Genomic DNA, 14,966 nt, shown 5'->3' with positions numbered 1-14,966 from the left:
AAGGGAAGGGAAGGGAAGGGAAGGGAAGGGAAGGGAAGGGAAGGGAAGGGAAGGGAGGTAAAGAAGGGAGGAGGGAAGGGCAGCACTGAGAAGAAGCCTTGTGAATGTGAATGTAATGATTTAATCTTACTGAATTATCATTACTGGCATGCTTCTGCTTCTTACTCTGGGGCTGCAATTCCATCCAAAGGTACAGATGTGAAAAATAGAAGGACAGCGAAATGTAAAGTGTGTTTGGTTGATTCTAATCACTTTTGACTAAAAGACAAATTAAAACTTATTTGGTTAACAACTTTAAATCAAATATCCAAAGCCATAACAGACTAATGTAATCTAAATTTGTTTATAATGGGAATTATTATATGAATGTGGGAGTCCATTTAAAACATCATAATCACTATTATTTTACTGTTGGTAAATCTCAAATCTCAAATCCAGATCTCACTGAATATTTTAATATTCCTGATTACATGCTAATGATGACCCAGCTCCTTTAGCAGTTCAGTCCTTTTTAGAGCATACATTTATAGAAACCTGCCCTCAGTATTTCTTGGTCAGGGAAACAGAATAATTCAGTTGCAGTCACCACTGTTTAGCTGGAAGCCACAGGCATGGCTTCCTGGTTTCCAACTTCCTTTCAATAGTGAATCAGAGGTGGGGGATTCAGAGTGATTTGTTTGTATCAAGTGAATGCTGCTGATTTGTGTTGTGACCACAGAAAGTCTCGAATTGCCAAGATACCCAGTGGGTATAACCTTCCCTTTGACAGCTAGAAATGCCCAGGGCCATGACTCCAAACAAGAATTCTGTCTTCTGACTGCAGTGTTGGGTTTATGGAACATGGCACACTTTGATGAACACTTTCTCTGGAGACCCAGGTCCAATGTGTAAAAGGCTGTGAGCCTTTCATAGTAGCAAGACGTGCCTTGTTGATTTAGGTCCAATCTATGTTCTCCCAACATCAACACTATGGTAGTATTCACTGTTTCAGAAGTCGTTAGAAAGAGCTGGCAAAATGTTTTGGACCATTCAGAACTAGATGAGACATCAAATAAATGACCAACATTGCTGGAGAACAACTTTTAAAGGCAAAAGTCAGAGTGTTTTCACTAAGCATCTTTAAGGGTTCTGATGCGATGAGTCACTGAGGCAAACATTGACTTTAAAACTGAATGTTCACAATCCTACGTTGCATCTGCTCTGCCTCGGAGCCTTACTGTTTTGTCTCTCAGCTTACAGGCAATGGAAAAAACAAAACAAAACAAAACAAAACTGCTCTTAGTGTCTAATGAATATTTATGCAGTCCTTTTGACAATTAAAGGCTCATTAAAATTCACTTCAAAAGAAGAGATAAAGGCACTTTTAAGACCAAAGAAGAATGCAGTAGTAAGTGAAAACTAAAGTTCTTTTTCATTGGAAATTGTCAGGTCAGAAACCCTATAGAGCTACTTTGAAAAACATTTCTTGGTAGAAGGCACTTCTCAATGCTGGGTTAGGTTTTGGACTCAGACTCTCTGTGTTTAAATGTCACTTTCTACTCTTTCTAGCTCTGCCTACATGGCCATGTGGAGAGAGCTGTGGACACCACCACGCTCAACATGTGAGCAGTGACTGTCACACCAGCCCCTCTGTCTTAAGAAAGCTTTCCTGTCACTTGAAACTGGCTGATACCCCATGCACACTCTGGCCCTTTGGAATAACCTTTATTTTCCTCTTTCTGAAGTGGTGCAAGGGTGTGTATAGAGAATCCTCAGATGTATTGGAGAATGTCTTAGCTCCTTGCATTTCATTCTTCCTCTGGTTTTGTTCCCACTATGATTTTAGCTGCCCTGGCCTACAGCTTTGTCATAGCTCAAAACTTAACACATATAACTTAGGAATGGCCAAACATATACTGAGGCACTGTCAAACACCAAAATCCTTTATATAAATCTAAGTGTGTTGAAGCCAGAGCAGCTGTCTAGCTTTGTTACTACGTGGCATGCAAATCACTTATTTGGTAATAGAGATAAAGAAATGCCTGAGTGTGACCATATAGTGCCCTATACAGGTTACATATTTGCTTAATAATTAGTAAACAATAATCATGAATCAGAAGTATGTATTGGGGTGAACAAAGAAGTGATAGTGCCCTCATTTGATTATCTCTTTTTCTGTAAGGCTTTACACTGATATAAATAACATGCCCTTGGACACGAGCAAATTGTTGTTCTGTTTATAAATATGTTTCTTAAAAATTTTACTACTTATTCTTAAGTAACTGGCCATTCTTCCTTCCATAAGATAGGGTTGCGACATACTTGTAAAATGTCAGGAAGCTGTTATTGAACTCCAATGTTAAATTATGGCTCATACATTAACACTAGCACCGTTTTCGCTGGAAGCTTTAGTATTTTTACCACCTGACCCTCTGTCTCTAATTGAGGTATGGGATCTGTTTCACCAGAACTACCCAAATATTTCTTTCTATTAATTCCTGTTAGTAATAATACTCTAGTGATGGATTTCCAATCAATTATAATACATTTCTATGATTTAGACATCACTATGTGAGTTGCATCTCAGGGAAACTGATGCCATCACATTATTGTTATATGTGCATGACCCTGATGAGAGCTTAGTACACAATTCATCCATCATTTCACCCTGCTGGATTATCACTCTACTTGTGAAGTTTGGCTAAGTTTTACCTTCTTATTAGAGAAAACAGCCAGTTGCCAACACAGTTTCCAAGTAAGTAATAAAATGCATTGAAATTGCCAGTCTCTGCCTTTTGCTGTATTCTATTAAGACGTTTCTTTGCCATCTCAGAGTAATCCACAGCACCCCTCTTTTATCCAGCCACTGCCATATATTGATGTCCACTCTCATTCAGTTATGAACACCAGCCACTGAAGTTGACCTGAGTTGTTGATTACAGAGAACAAGAGAAACAATGAAGATGCTGATGTAAATTTTGGTGTAAATTACAAAAGTTCAGGAATCATGAAAAGAATTTGCCAAGTGTGCACAGAAGTGGAGAACCTCATTTTGTGAGCTTATCTCTTTTCAAAATTAACTCTTTATATGCAGGAACATTTTAGGGCTGGCCGTGTTTAGGCCAAAGTTCAACCTTAGGGGTCTTCCTCAGTCACTCTCTGCCTTGCTTTTGAAACTGCATCTCTTACTGAACCTGGGGATCATCAGTTTGGCTAGGTTGTCAGGCAGTGAGTCCCAGAGATCGTCCTGTCTTTGCCCCTGAAGCTGTAGGATGACGGATGCTTCTTCTCATGTACCATTTATACGGGTACGGGAGATTCAAATGCAGCTAACACTCTACTCGCCGAGCTGTCTCTACAGCCCTTGGCATTTGTTTCTCCAGAGCTATCACACTTCTATGTCAGTTCTAGTAGGAACCATGACCATGGAGTTCACTCATTCCTTTCTCCGGTAAAGCACATTAGAAAGTGGCTAATATTGGCTAAAAAATAGACTATATAAGGTAAGTATTAATTTCTACCAATGATAAGTACAAAGAAGTAATTATTCCCGTTCTATTGTTTGTTCTTCCCTGTGTGTATTTTTACCTCATGTGCCATTTTTAATTCACTCTGGATTTTTGTAATATCTTTATGAACTTGCAGTGAAATTTGAACACTTTTCCCTTGCACACCTTACAGTCAAACTTTACTGACAAGTGTCAACCATGCATTTTCTGACAAGTGAAGTGACTGACATTAATTAGATACTTTTGTTATGTTTGTAAGGTCATGCCCTAAATGCTGTAAATAATATTTCACTTACTAGTGATATACCTGTGATAAGTAGTCATCATTGTCTCTATTTTTAAGGTAGAGGAGTTAAGATTTAGAGAAACTAGTAAATTGATCTGAACTCCACTTATGAGCTAAGTCTCCAACCTACCGGCTTTCTTTTGCAAGTTGCTGGCTGGTCACGTTGGCCTCAGAGACTGTTCAGAAACTTCTCTCAACTCAGGCTACTGTGTCTGGCTTTTTAGCTAAAATTTTATTTAATTGATCATCTCTGTCAAAACCTGTGGTTTTTAAATTTGGAAATTGTGTGCCAAGAGTGAGAAGGGAGGAAAAAATCCAGCTGTGTTATTATCTTCTGTTTTTAGTTTCATGAACTGGAGATCTCACAGAGTCGCAGCTACAGAGGAGCTTCTCCCCAGGCCATCAGAGGTAGATGTAAAGAGTGGGGGTTGTTAGTTCTGTCTCAGTAGTTGATCCATGAGACACTTATAATAGGAAGTTGTTCACACACCCAACCCATCCGTAGAAATGTATTGCATGCCTTGGTACCTGGCATCTAGAGTGTGAGATTAAATACCGTGCTTAAAACATTCAGTGAGAAAGGTGCTTCTGTATTCCGCAGACCTCCATATAATATGGGTAAAGAAAACAAAATGTAGGAAAAAGAAGTCTGCTTAGTGTATCCCTTCTTAGGCTGTTATATGAAGCAGCATGTGATTTTTCTTCAGTCAGAATTAGCCATTTCCTGAGGCACAGTTGAAAGACTAAATTGTGCTTAGAAATAAAGATTTAAACTAAGTGCAAGTCAAGACATAAACATAAATTTAGAGGAAAATCTGTCTCAACATCTCAGTCCTTTAGTGTTCAGATATGGAAAAAAGCATGCATAAGAAATAGAGGTGCTCGCTATGCAGCTTAAAACCCATCAGATAAACAAGCACCCCTCCCACTGGCCGTTACCGACTACCACATTGGAGGAATGTTTCCTGTTTTAAATTACTGTCAAGAATGGGAATGTTTTGTATGTTTCATTTATTCTCATATTATTGGATTCTTTTTTAAGTGTTTGTCAGCCCTTCATAACTTGAAGAAACTAAGTTGTGATGGATTGATTGTGGATTTATAGCTTCCTTTTAATATTTAAAGACTGACTAAAAGCCTAAAAGCATAGATAATGTCTTCCTAGTGTGCTTACTACACTCAGTACTTTTATCAGTGATCTTCTGTCTCTCAATGGGAAGACAATAATTATGTTTTAAGAAGGATCAACCATTTTAGTTTCTTTTAAAGAAGATTATTTTTGTTATATTTGTGCTAGTATTTTGCCTTTGTATGTGCACCTTATGCCTGCAGTTCACATGGAGGCCAGAAGAGGGCAGTGGATCTCCTGGATAGAGCTGGATTTAAGGACACTGGTGACTCATCATGTAGGTTTTAGCAACCCAAGCTGACTCCCTTGGGAGAGCAGCAGTGCTCCTAACCACTGAGCTATCTCTCCAGTCCCCAAATTTATATTTTCCTTATTAACTAAATATTGGCACTGTAGTTCACTCACTAGATAAAGTGCTTGCTGAGCAAGCGTGAGACCTTGAGTGTAGATCTCTTGCGCCCACATAAAAGCAGGGCAGAACTGAGTTCAAACCCTAACTCCAGTGCTGCAGTGGGGAAGACGTTGGCAGAGAGGCAGGCAGGTTTTGGGATTCTTGGCTGGACAAAGTCAGTGCAGTGGTAAGCAGTTGGTTGATTAACAGACCTTGTCTCAAAAAAATAAAAAAATAAAAATAAAAAATAAAACCTGAATATAATGAAACCAAACCAACTCTATCACCACCAACAATAAAAACAACCCAAAAGATAGAGATAGAAGAAAACACTTAACACGTACGTTCTTATATGTCAGTGTAGTAGTACACATGCTCAAATCTTACACTTCGGAGTCTTCCAAAATTAACATCCCTCAGCTCATCATAAAATACATTTATATTTGCAATTCAGAAGGCTGGTAGGGACTTGTTCTAGTCCTCAAGTCCAGTTCACACATATCGTTGTTCCGACATATATTAACACTCGCAGTGCCAATACACAAACAGTGATGGATAGATCATTGGCACACAGCAAGCCAGAACACCAAATTCTCGTCATTGTTGGAGAAATTGCTAAATAATGACAGACGATCCAGACAAAACAGAAATGCTTTAAGACTGTCCTAGGTGAAGCAGTAAGTATTAATTTTATTAAATATCCACCTGAGTGAATGTCACCTTCTGTCAGCAGAGATGCGCAGAATGTGTATGATGAAACCCTTCAGTGTAGGCGAAGATCAGGGGTTTACTTGAGATGAATTCCATGGAAAGAACTGCTTCCAGTGGAGAAGGACTGATGGTCAATGGCTGTGCTGGTCAATGGTTATGGATGTATCCCTCAAAAGGAATAAAGTGGACCTGTCACTTCAGGGAAAACAACTGACAGAGTGGAAAGGATCAAGGGACAAACAGGATTTTGAGGACAGTGGTGATGGGGCTCGGTCAGTAAAGTGTTCCCTGCACAACCCTGAGACTCTGAGTCCAGATCTTCAGAACCTAAAAGCCAGGCTTGGCAGATGCACCAGTGATCCCAGCATGCATGGAGGACATGAAAGCCGAAGGAACCTTGGGGTTTGCTGAGCAGCGAGTTTAGTCTAGTCAGTGAGAGGCCCTGTCTCAAACAATAAAGGCAAGACCATCTGAGGAAGACACACAAAGTCAACCTGGGCCTTCCAGATGCATGTGCACACCAACTCCCCCCTCAAATAATTAGGATTCTCAGAGCTCACTTCCACATAACTCACCTACATCACACAGTGAGCCAGATATTATCAAAACCTACCACCCCATCCTCTACTGCAACCTAGGGTTTTACGTAGGGCCTTACATATGAAAGGGAAATATTCTATTATTGAGCTATTTCTCCAGCCCTAACCTGCAACATATTTAACATAATTATTTTCTCTCTTGGCTTTTTTTCATCCCAGGAGTCTGACCAATCACTCGGAAATCATTGGCAAGAACTCTACTCACCGAATCACACAGAATGTGAATGAAAATAACACACTAGCCAAATTACAAGTGCCCGAAGTTTCAGTACATAGATAGATAGATAATCATGGCCTTCTGAAACCACTGACTGATTTGTATTGCTTCTCTTCTTTTCTGTTCAAGCCTTAGAAACTCTCTAATTCTTAGAAGTCTTAATATGAGCTAAAATGGGAGTGGATTGCAAGTCCCAATTTTGTAATTAGGAAGCAAAACAAACCGGGAATGTTTGGAATAGGAAAGGACATATCATAATTAGGACCAGTCAACCCTTTTCTTCATTGCAGTTCAGAACAAAACACTTGTTTCTCAGGGGTCTAAAGCTTGGGCCACAGTACTATTTCTGCATGCTGAGACCTATTAACTTTATCCACAATTCAAATATCCTTATGATGAATGCAGTTACAGTTTTGGTTTACACTGTAGTATTTCTCTCTTCGTTTTCTGCTATGTAATAATCTGTTCCCAGTTACTTAGCAGAATTAAAACACTATCAGCTGAGCCAATCTCTGTATTTACATCTACATCCAAATCTGCATCTCTATCAGGGTAACATATGAATTTTATTTAAATATATTGTTTATAAATAATCTTAGACACGTTATTGCTAGAGCACTCTAATAAGGGTATATGTACTGCCCCCTTACGTTTTTCTTTTAATAAAAGCTTTCTGTTCATTTAATCCCTATCTCAGTAAGTTTATTAACGCAAACTCACAAGCATAAGTAATTTGAAATGTGAATAATAGCTTATAAATGCATAAATGTACACTTCAACCTTAAAATCTGCTTGAATTTAAGTGGGTCAATCAAGGGACACACACATACATCTGTATCTAATATATACTAAGAACTCTATATATTCACAGGATCATATATATATTATATATATATATGCATGCTTTCTTGGTAAGGATAGGAGGTAGGAGTATTGTATGTTAGCATGTCAGTGGTGTCCTTCAGGGATAGCCATTAGCATCCTTTGTTTGCCCATTCAGGGAATTGGGTCACCAGTTAAGTCAGCCTCACTTCTTGCACAGAAAAGTGCTAACTTAGACAGGTGTGTTTAGCCAAGTCTCAGATCAGGTAATGAAGTCAGTAAGTATTCCATAAACAAATACTTTCTCTTGTGTTCCCTGAGATAGGATGTCTGCTGCATAGGCCTTATTTAGTCAGCATCATTGTACTGGGTTCTCTAAAACAGACACACTGTAGATTCATAGATCAGTGGCATAGCTCAGCCAGAAATCATGATTCCTACACCTGTTTGGAATCTAGTTACCCTGTTACACGTGTGACTTGGTCCATTGTAAGAGATGGTGCCTGGTTACGGGCTCTGTGTGTAAGTTTCTACATTTTGATATAAAGCTGTAAGCAAAACCTCTCAGGGTTTCCCTTTAGAGTTCCCCTGCCTTTTCTTCCCAATCAACTCAATTCTCTTTTTCCTAAAGGCTTTCTTCAGCTGGGCTGAGAGGCTGGGCCAATTCCTCTTTTGATGTAACCCAGGTGGGGGTGGTAGCTGGGAATCTGGGAGTGGGAAGAGATCCAGCACAGAAAAGGCAGGCAGGGCGGCTCTGGAGACAGCCTGTGGCAAGGAAGGTGGGTCCCTAGGAGGAGTTTCTGTGGGGTGGATGAGGCAAGAGAGCACACTGGGAGAGCATTGGGAGAGCATTTTGTACCTGGGGTTTCCTCTAGACTGAGAGGAGGGAGTTTCCAAGCTTGAGTTTTCAAGAGTATTTTAAATTTTCAAGGAACTCTTTGGAATTGGATGACGAGATGTAGAAAAGGGGAGAGGGGTTAGAAAAAAAATATCTGAAATTAAAAAAAAAAAGTTCTTTAAATGTTCTGAATAAAGAGACCCCCCCCACACACACACACACATACTACACCTCCTATGCATCATGGAAGAGTAGTGGAGGCTTTTGAGTTTGCTGCTACCAAGGGAAAGGCGGAACCGCTGTCTTCAGTATGGAGACTGGCAAATACAGTTCAGGAAGCACTGACTGCCGTCTTTCTGCACCAGGCTTTTGATGCCAGCCATTGAGCACCATGCTTTCTCCAGGACCAGCTGCCACTGGTAGGAATCAGTTCTCAACCATTTGGGACTTGACCCTGTAGGGTTGTGTAGTTCTCATGACAAAACAAAAATGTGTTTGCTGATAATATATTTTATTGTTCAGTGTTTGATAATGTTACATAAATAAAACAGAAATGGTGACATTGGGAAAGGAACATTATAGATTTGTTTAAAGCTGGCTGCAAGATTGATGTTGGGGGTAGAACTCCTTTGGACATTGCTGGGGAAAGGATCTCATGCTTTCTGCAGTGTGCTTTATTTTTTTATTTATTTTTATTTTTAAAATTAGCAATAATGTACTATTCCTTCAAAGAGAGTTTGTAATGCCCACATGAATGTGTCGGAGCAGGGATCAAATTCCACACTCGCCTTCAGGTCCTTTTGATATAGCACACACCTGTGTGTGCTCTGACCTCAGAATTGTTTGGAAAAGCTTCTGACATCTGATGTGTGGAAACCACAGTCTTCTGACAAGAAAAGCTCACATAGTCCCCGTACGTGGTGCTTCGGAGAAGGGTTACTTTTTAGTAAACGTTATCCTAAGACATGCAAAGAATCAAACATCAAGAGTTCTGGGGCAGGTTCTGTTTAACTGTGTCGTCTTTTCTTGAAGCATTGAGTGAACATGTTTGATGGATAAATGCATATACATATATATATATATATATATATATATATATATATATATATATATTAAGGTATAAAAGAGCCCTAATAGTTTTGTTTTTGAAGAAGCCTTTTTCAATTTCTCTATCATATGCTATAGAAATGACGAAGAATGGTAAAGAATACAGACCTAGTTAAAGTTTATGTTTTTACACAGAATAGGAAAAGCATTACTTGATGATATACATTGGATCAACATCTGTATTATCCTAAATGTTGTCACATTAGAGACAACATCAAATTTCAGTAAATGTTCTCTGGGTATGAAGTCACTCTGAAATAATTTTCATAGCTGAATTAATGTCCCTTTTGAAATACAGCAGGTATTTTATATGTTAGAAGATACTCTAGCTTTTTGTATTTCAGCATTCTGCATTGGGTTTTACAAAATTTACAGATTTCTCCTTTCAAAACCAAGCTGCCTTTGTCTCAGCAACAGCAGTTGATGTCTTGCAATCTGTTTAAATGAGTAGTTTCTGCTGTTTATCCTACAATGCAGATAAATGGCTTTCAGCCCAGTGTTTATAGTGGAATAGCTCCTGAAGAGAGTCAACCTTATCAGCCAGTCTTCACGCCGTAACTAATGATCTCTCTGCTTATACCTCCCTGCTGGAGAAAAAGCATCACACTTTGCAGAGCCAAGGAAGAGCCTAACACCGCTGGGGTGGGTGGACTGGATGGGAGGCTGCCTACCGGAAGGGGTTCTGTCTTCTTGCCTGCTAGGAAGCAGAAGGGGGAAATCTTGCCTGTATTTTTCACATGTACAAAGCTACCATGTTCTGAAATCTCGGGTAGAGGAGCAGGAGGAAGTCACTAGAGAGATGTACTCTTTATTTCAAATTGCCTGTTTAGTAGCCAGTGTCATTGTAGTACTTTCTAGGCCAACTAATATGAGGCTAGAAAGAGGGATGCTTCACGTTACCGCCAAAGGGCTACTGTGGTTTTAATGATGAAAGTAAATGGTGAAAGTGAAGTTTCCCTCTTATAGAAGGGAGAAAGAAAATAGATAGGCTCAGCCAATCACTTACAAAGGTGTCTGCTCATTCCGCAGGTCATTCTGATCTTTCTGTAGAGAAATAGAAACAACTGTCCTAAACAAACTACATCTGATCTAGTGGGGCTCAGTCAGGTTAACTTGTACAGTAGTTAAAGCTGGTGTCAGCCTCTGATTATTTTGCTGGTTTGTGCATGCACATGTGCATGTATAAGGGAGTGTACACGTGTGTGTGGAAGCTGGAGGGCAACCTTGCCTGCCATTCCTCAGGTGCCTTGTCAGTGCAACAATGGTCCTGGAGCTCATAAAGTAGGCTAGGATGACTGACTGGCCAGCTAGCCTTAGGTACCTGATACCCTCCCAGAGCACACAGGCTCAAACATGTGCTATCATACTAGGCTTCTGCCGCCCCCCAACCCCAATTTTTGATGAGAATTTTCGGAGACGGAATTCAGGTCCTTGTGCTTGCAAGACATATGCTCTCCTCAGTGAACCATCCCTCCAGCCCTGATTTGCTTTGTTTTTATGTGGAGTACACTTGTAGCCAAATGGAAGGACTGCTGCTTGATGGCTGAAACACGTGCTAATACATTTTGGCAAAAATTTTACTCAGTCACATGGTTTCATGGCCATAGAAGAACACTGGACTGTAGTAGTGGTTGAGGATGGCCACCATCTTCTGTCTCTGTGTGAGAACCATGATGGTTTCCAACCCCCTCCTTCCATCATCCCTGTAAGGCATGCTAAGTCTAGGTTTCCTTTCTTCCTCCTTCATTTGGAATTTGATATTATATGCACAATTTACCAGTACATTCGGGGGAAATAATACAACATACATGTCATCTGCTTTAGGAAAGTGTCAGTCAAAATGCACAAATAGGTGGGAGAAAACCGTTCTGAAGGGCAATTATTTTTCACATATCGACTTACAGTCAATCTTGGGTTTTTTTTTTTTTTTGGTGGTTTATGTATTATAATAACCCACATATTGATGATAATTCTAAAAAGGAGGAAGGAAAAATCTTAAATTTAGAATAAAATGTGTGAAGATATTATTGGCATAAAGGGAAATAATAATAATAAGCCACCATATGTAGTAACTCAGCCCTGTAATTCCAGTATTTAAGACCCTAAGGCAGGAGGATTGACTTGGCTTTGAGGTCAGTATTGGCTACACAGTGCATTTCTAGCTAGCCTAGACTACAACATGAAATCTCATCTCAAAAGAATGAAACAATATGTGAAAAGTAGAAGAGGAAAGAAATGTCAAGGAGACTTTCAAAGACTAACCTACTGAGGCGATGAGTGTTGTACAGTCAAAAATAAAAAAATGAAAGTACTTTGAAAACTGTTTTGAAAACCCAAATCATTTTTATCAAAAGAAGGACAGCTTGATCTGCATGAGGCCAGAATGTTCCAGTGTGTGCCTTACACAGATTCAAGATAGCACAATGTTTATAATAACATAGTGTCATGTAAGATTGCTCCAAATTGTTTCTGCCCAGAATGCAGTACAACTGTTGTTGGCAGTCTTCTTCCTACAAATCAAAGTGATGGTGGCGGCAGCTGTGGTGGTGGTGGTGGTAGTGGTGGCAGAGGTGGTGGAGTTGGATGTGGTGGAGGTGGTGGTGGTGATGGAGGTGTTGGTGGAGGTGGTGGAGGTGGTGGAGTTGGAGGTGGTGGAGGTGGTGTAGTGGAGGTGGTGGTGGAAGTGGTGGTAATGCTAATAGTGGTGGTGTGTGTGTAGCTGTAGAGGGGTAGAGCTTTTGAATCACTGTAATAGCCAAGTCAGTATAATTAGCATGGACCAATGGTGCTTTGTTTCCCTGTGACGTCACCCAGCTCTGTACCCCAGTCTTCTTCCTCTATGACACTATCCAGATTTCTCACTTCACTCAGGATATGCAACATGGATAAATGGAAACGTTGGGAGAAAACTAACATCAGCATGTCATGCGTTCCTCCAGGGTTGCTTGGCAATGATGATGTATAATTAGATGAGTATTCTAACAGGGCTACCTGCATGTAAAGAAAAACCACTGAGACTTGTCTAATGCTGATGGCAGAATGCACTTATGGGCGTAGGGATAATTCCTACCTTCATCTTCTTCTATGAAGATGCCATGCATATACATAGATCTTTTCCTAATTCTAAAACAAAACATTAACTTATATCTGACATTAAAAATAGTATCTAAAAGTCCAAAGCAACTAAAATATTCTTTTGAAATATATATACATATATATGTATATACATTATCATATACATTATCATATATATAAATTATACTTACATTGTAGAGTTGATATACTTTTCTTATTTCAGGCTTTTATTGTACCTACAAATATTTTTCATTTTTCATTTTAATGTAATTTTTTATTTCAGTATTTGTTTTATTTTATTTCTTTTTATTTTTACTTTGTGTGCATTGGTGTTGTGCCTGCATGTATGTCTGTGTGAGGGAGTCAGATCTTGGAGTTATAACCAATTGTGAGCTACCATATGGGGGATGGGAATTGACCCACGGCCCTCTGAAAGAGCAGTCAGTGCCCTTAACCACTGAGCCATCTTTCTAGCCCCTGTTTAATTACTTGGTATCAGGGAAAGATGTATGGCTTGTAGACTAAGGTAAAAACTGTTAAATGTGGCACAGAATGTAAGCTCAGACACATACTGTGGCTTTTCCACCAGGGATAAAAAGGAAGACCACGAAAGTTTTGGCCTGAGCGAATGTAACCAGGAGAAAGGGAAACTAACAGACTTGGAAGCTCATGCGCAACTCTCTGATTGGCTCTCAATGCTCTGTGAGCACAGTGAATAGCTATTTCTCCTTCATCCTCTCAAGTCTGCAGTACTTTGATGGGTTATACATGAAAGATACTTCCAAGTAGGCTTGGCTTTTCTAGCATTCGTGTGGTGACTGTAGAATTTTCTTCTGGCTTTATCATGTCTTAATCACATCAGTAGGACAGTCGAGTCTCAAATATAACTTTTCATACCCAAAACCTTCCACCAGTCAACCCAAATGATACAGTACATTTGCTTTAAAAAAAAAAGTTGTAAGCAACTACCATCATTTGGTCTGTCTTTCCAACAACATGAAAGGTTTGAAATTACAAAGGGAATCTCTAAAGGATCCCTGAAGAAGTATCTAAATGTGAAATTATGCTGAGGCTATACTGGAGACACTGTATGCTACAATAGTCTCCTGGAGAGTGGGGTTATTAATGTGGCCCTGTAGGTATTTAAGCGATGAATTTCAAACTATTTTCTGACTTGCATAAAGTCAGAGAAAGCTTTTAACCGTCTGATTTTCAAAGGAGGCATAACAATACCCTGTGGTCATTCATATTCTCTCTCTCTCTCTCTCTCTCTCTCTCTCTCTCTCTCTCTCCCTCCCTCTCTCCCTCCCCCCCTCTCCATTCCAGGCTTTTCTTTTCTCTTTTACCTTTCCACTGTCAGATATTGTGGACTGACTGTAGTAATCTCCTTGGCCAGCTCATAATCAAAGGAAGGAGTGAGGGAAACAGCTGAGCTGCATTAGGCAGTCGCAGACTGGGATGAATTTCTGAACTGCTGAATAACACAGCACAGGTGCAGGATTAGTGCTGCCCACGGTGCTGGGCTTTTTAGTGAGAACCCTAGAAATTCTGTATCTCCTTTTCATGCCTCTCATCCCAGGAAACTTGGCAACCAGATATCAAGCACACAGAAATAAAAAAAGTAGGTAGTGAGATAAGCTTTCTATCTTACAGCTTCTTGTTTCCTTCTCCAAGAAATGTAAGATCCACAAAGCCAGTCCTTGCCCATGTGTGCACATGCATGTGCACCCCCACATGCACACACAGACACAACAATCATGTGTGCATATGCACACAGTTTTGGCTTTTCTCTTTCTTAGCTCAGAAAGTGGACTGGAACAACTCAGAGGACTAAAACATCTGACACACAAAACCCAAATGACAAGAAAGTGTGGTTTGGCTGCTGTGTCCTGACAGTGTATGTTTTATTCTACTTTATGACAGTTGAAACATTGCATATATTATTTAAGCTTTCATATTAAATGTATTGAACTCGGGCTGTCATTACACCAGCATTGTCCAAAAATATTTAAAGTCAAATGTTAAACTTGTGTAAAGTCCTTGTAGCATCCTTTATTTATAGCTTTTGACATTTTAAGTTCCTCTATTTATATGGCATTCCATTCTCAATTTATAGATTATATAAACATCAGAGTTACATTCTTACAATTCTTTTCTTTTTCTTCCTTCCCTCCCTCATTTTTTCTTTCTTCCCTCCCTTTTCTTCCCTTTTCTTTCTTTCTTTCTTTCTTTCTTTCTTTCTTTCTTTCTTTCTTTCTTTCTTTCTTTCTTTCTTTCTTTCTTTTCCTTCCTTCCTTCCTTCC

The 14,966-nt window shown here is 39.6% G+C and overlaps 1 protein-coding gene across 8 annotated transcripts in view; it reads left to right on the top strand.

Annotated features, from left to right (window-relative positions):
* Bmpr1b (bone morphogenetic protein receptor type 1B) overlaps window positions 1-14,966 on the top strand; it is a 325,936-nt gene that overhangs the window by 259,216 nt on the left and 51,754 nt on the right. The window contains exon 1 of one of the 8 annotated variants that reach the window (XM_029537813.1): window positions 8,866-8,900. The exons of 6 other annotated variants lie outside the window; for them this stretch is intronic. Coding sequence is in view for 1 of the 2 variants with exons in the window: in XM_029537807.1 (XP_029393667.1) it covers window positions 8,873-8,900 (28 nt within the window). In the remaining variant the exon portion in view is untranslated. Of the gene's footprint in view, window positions 1-8,865; window positions 8,901-14,966 lie in introns of those variants that run through there. One more of the 8 variants, XM_029537807.1, reaches the window with a different exon arrangement.

This window comes from Mus pahari, chromosome 4 (assembly GCF_900095145.1).
Source record: "Mus pahari chromosome 4, PAHARI_EIJ_v1.1, whole genome shotgun sequence".
Classification (NCBI taxonomy): Eukaryota; Metazoa; Chordata; class Mammalia; order Rodentia; family Muridae; genus Mus; species Mus pahari.
Note: the sequence above shows the minus strand (reverse complement) of the source record. Positions and strands in the feature narration are given on the sequence as shown.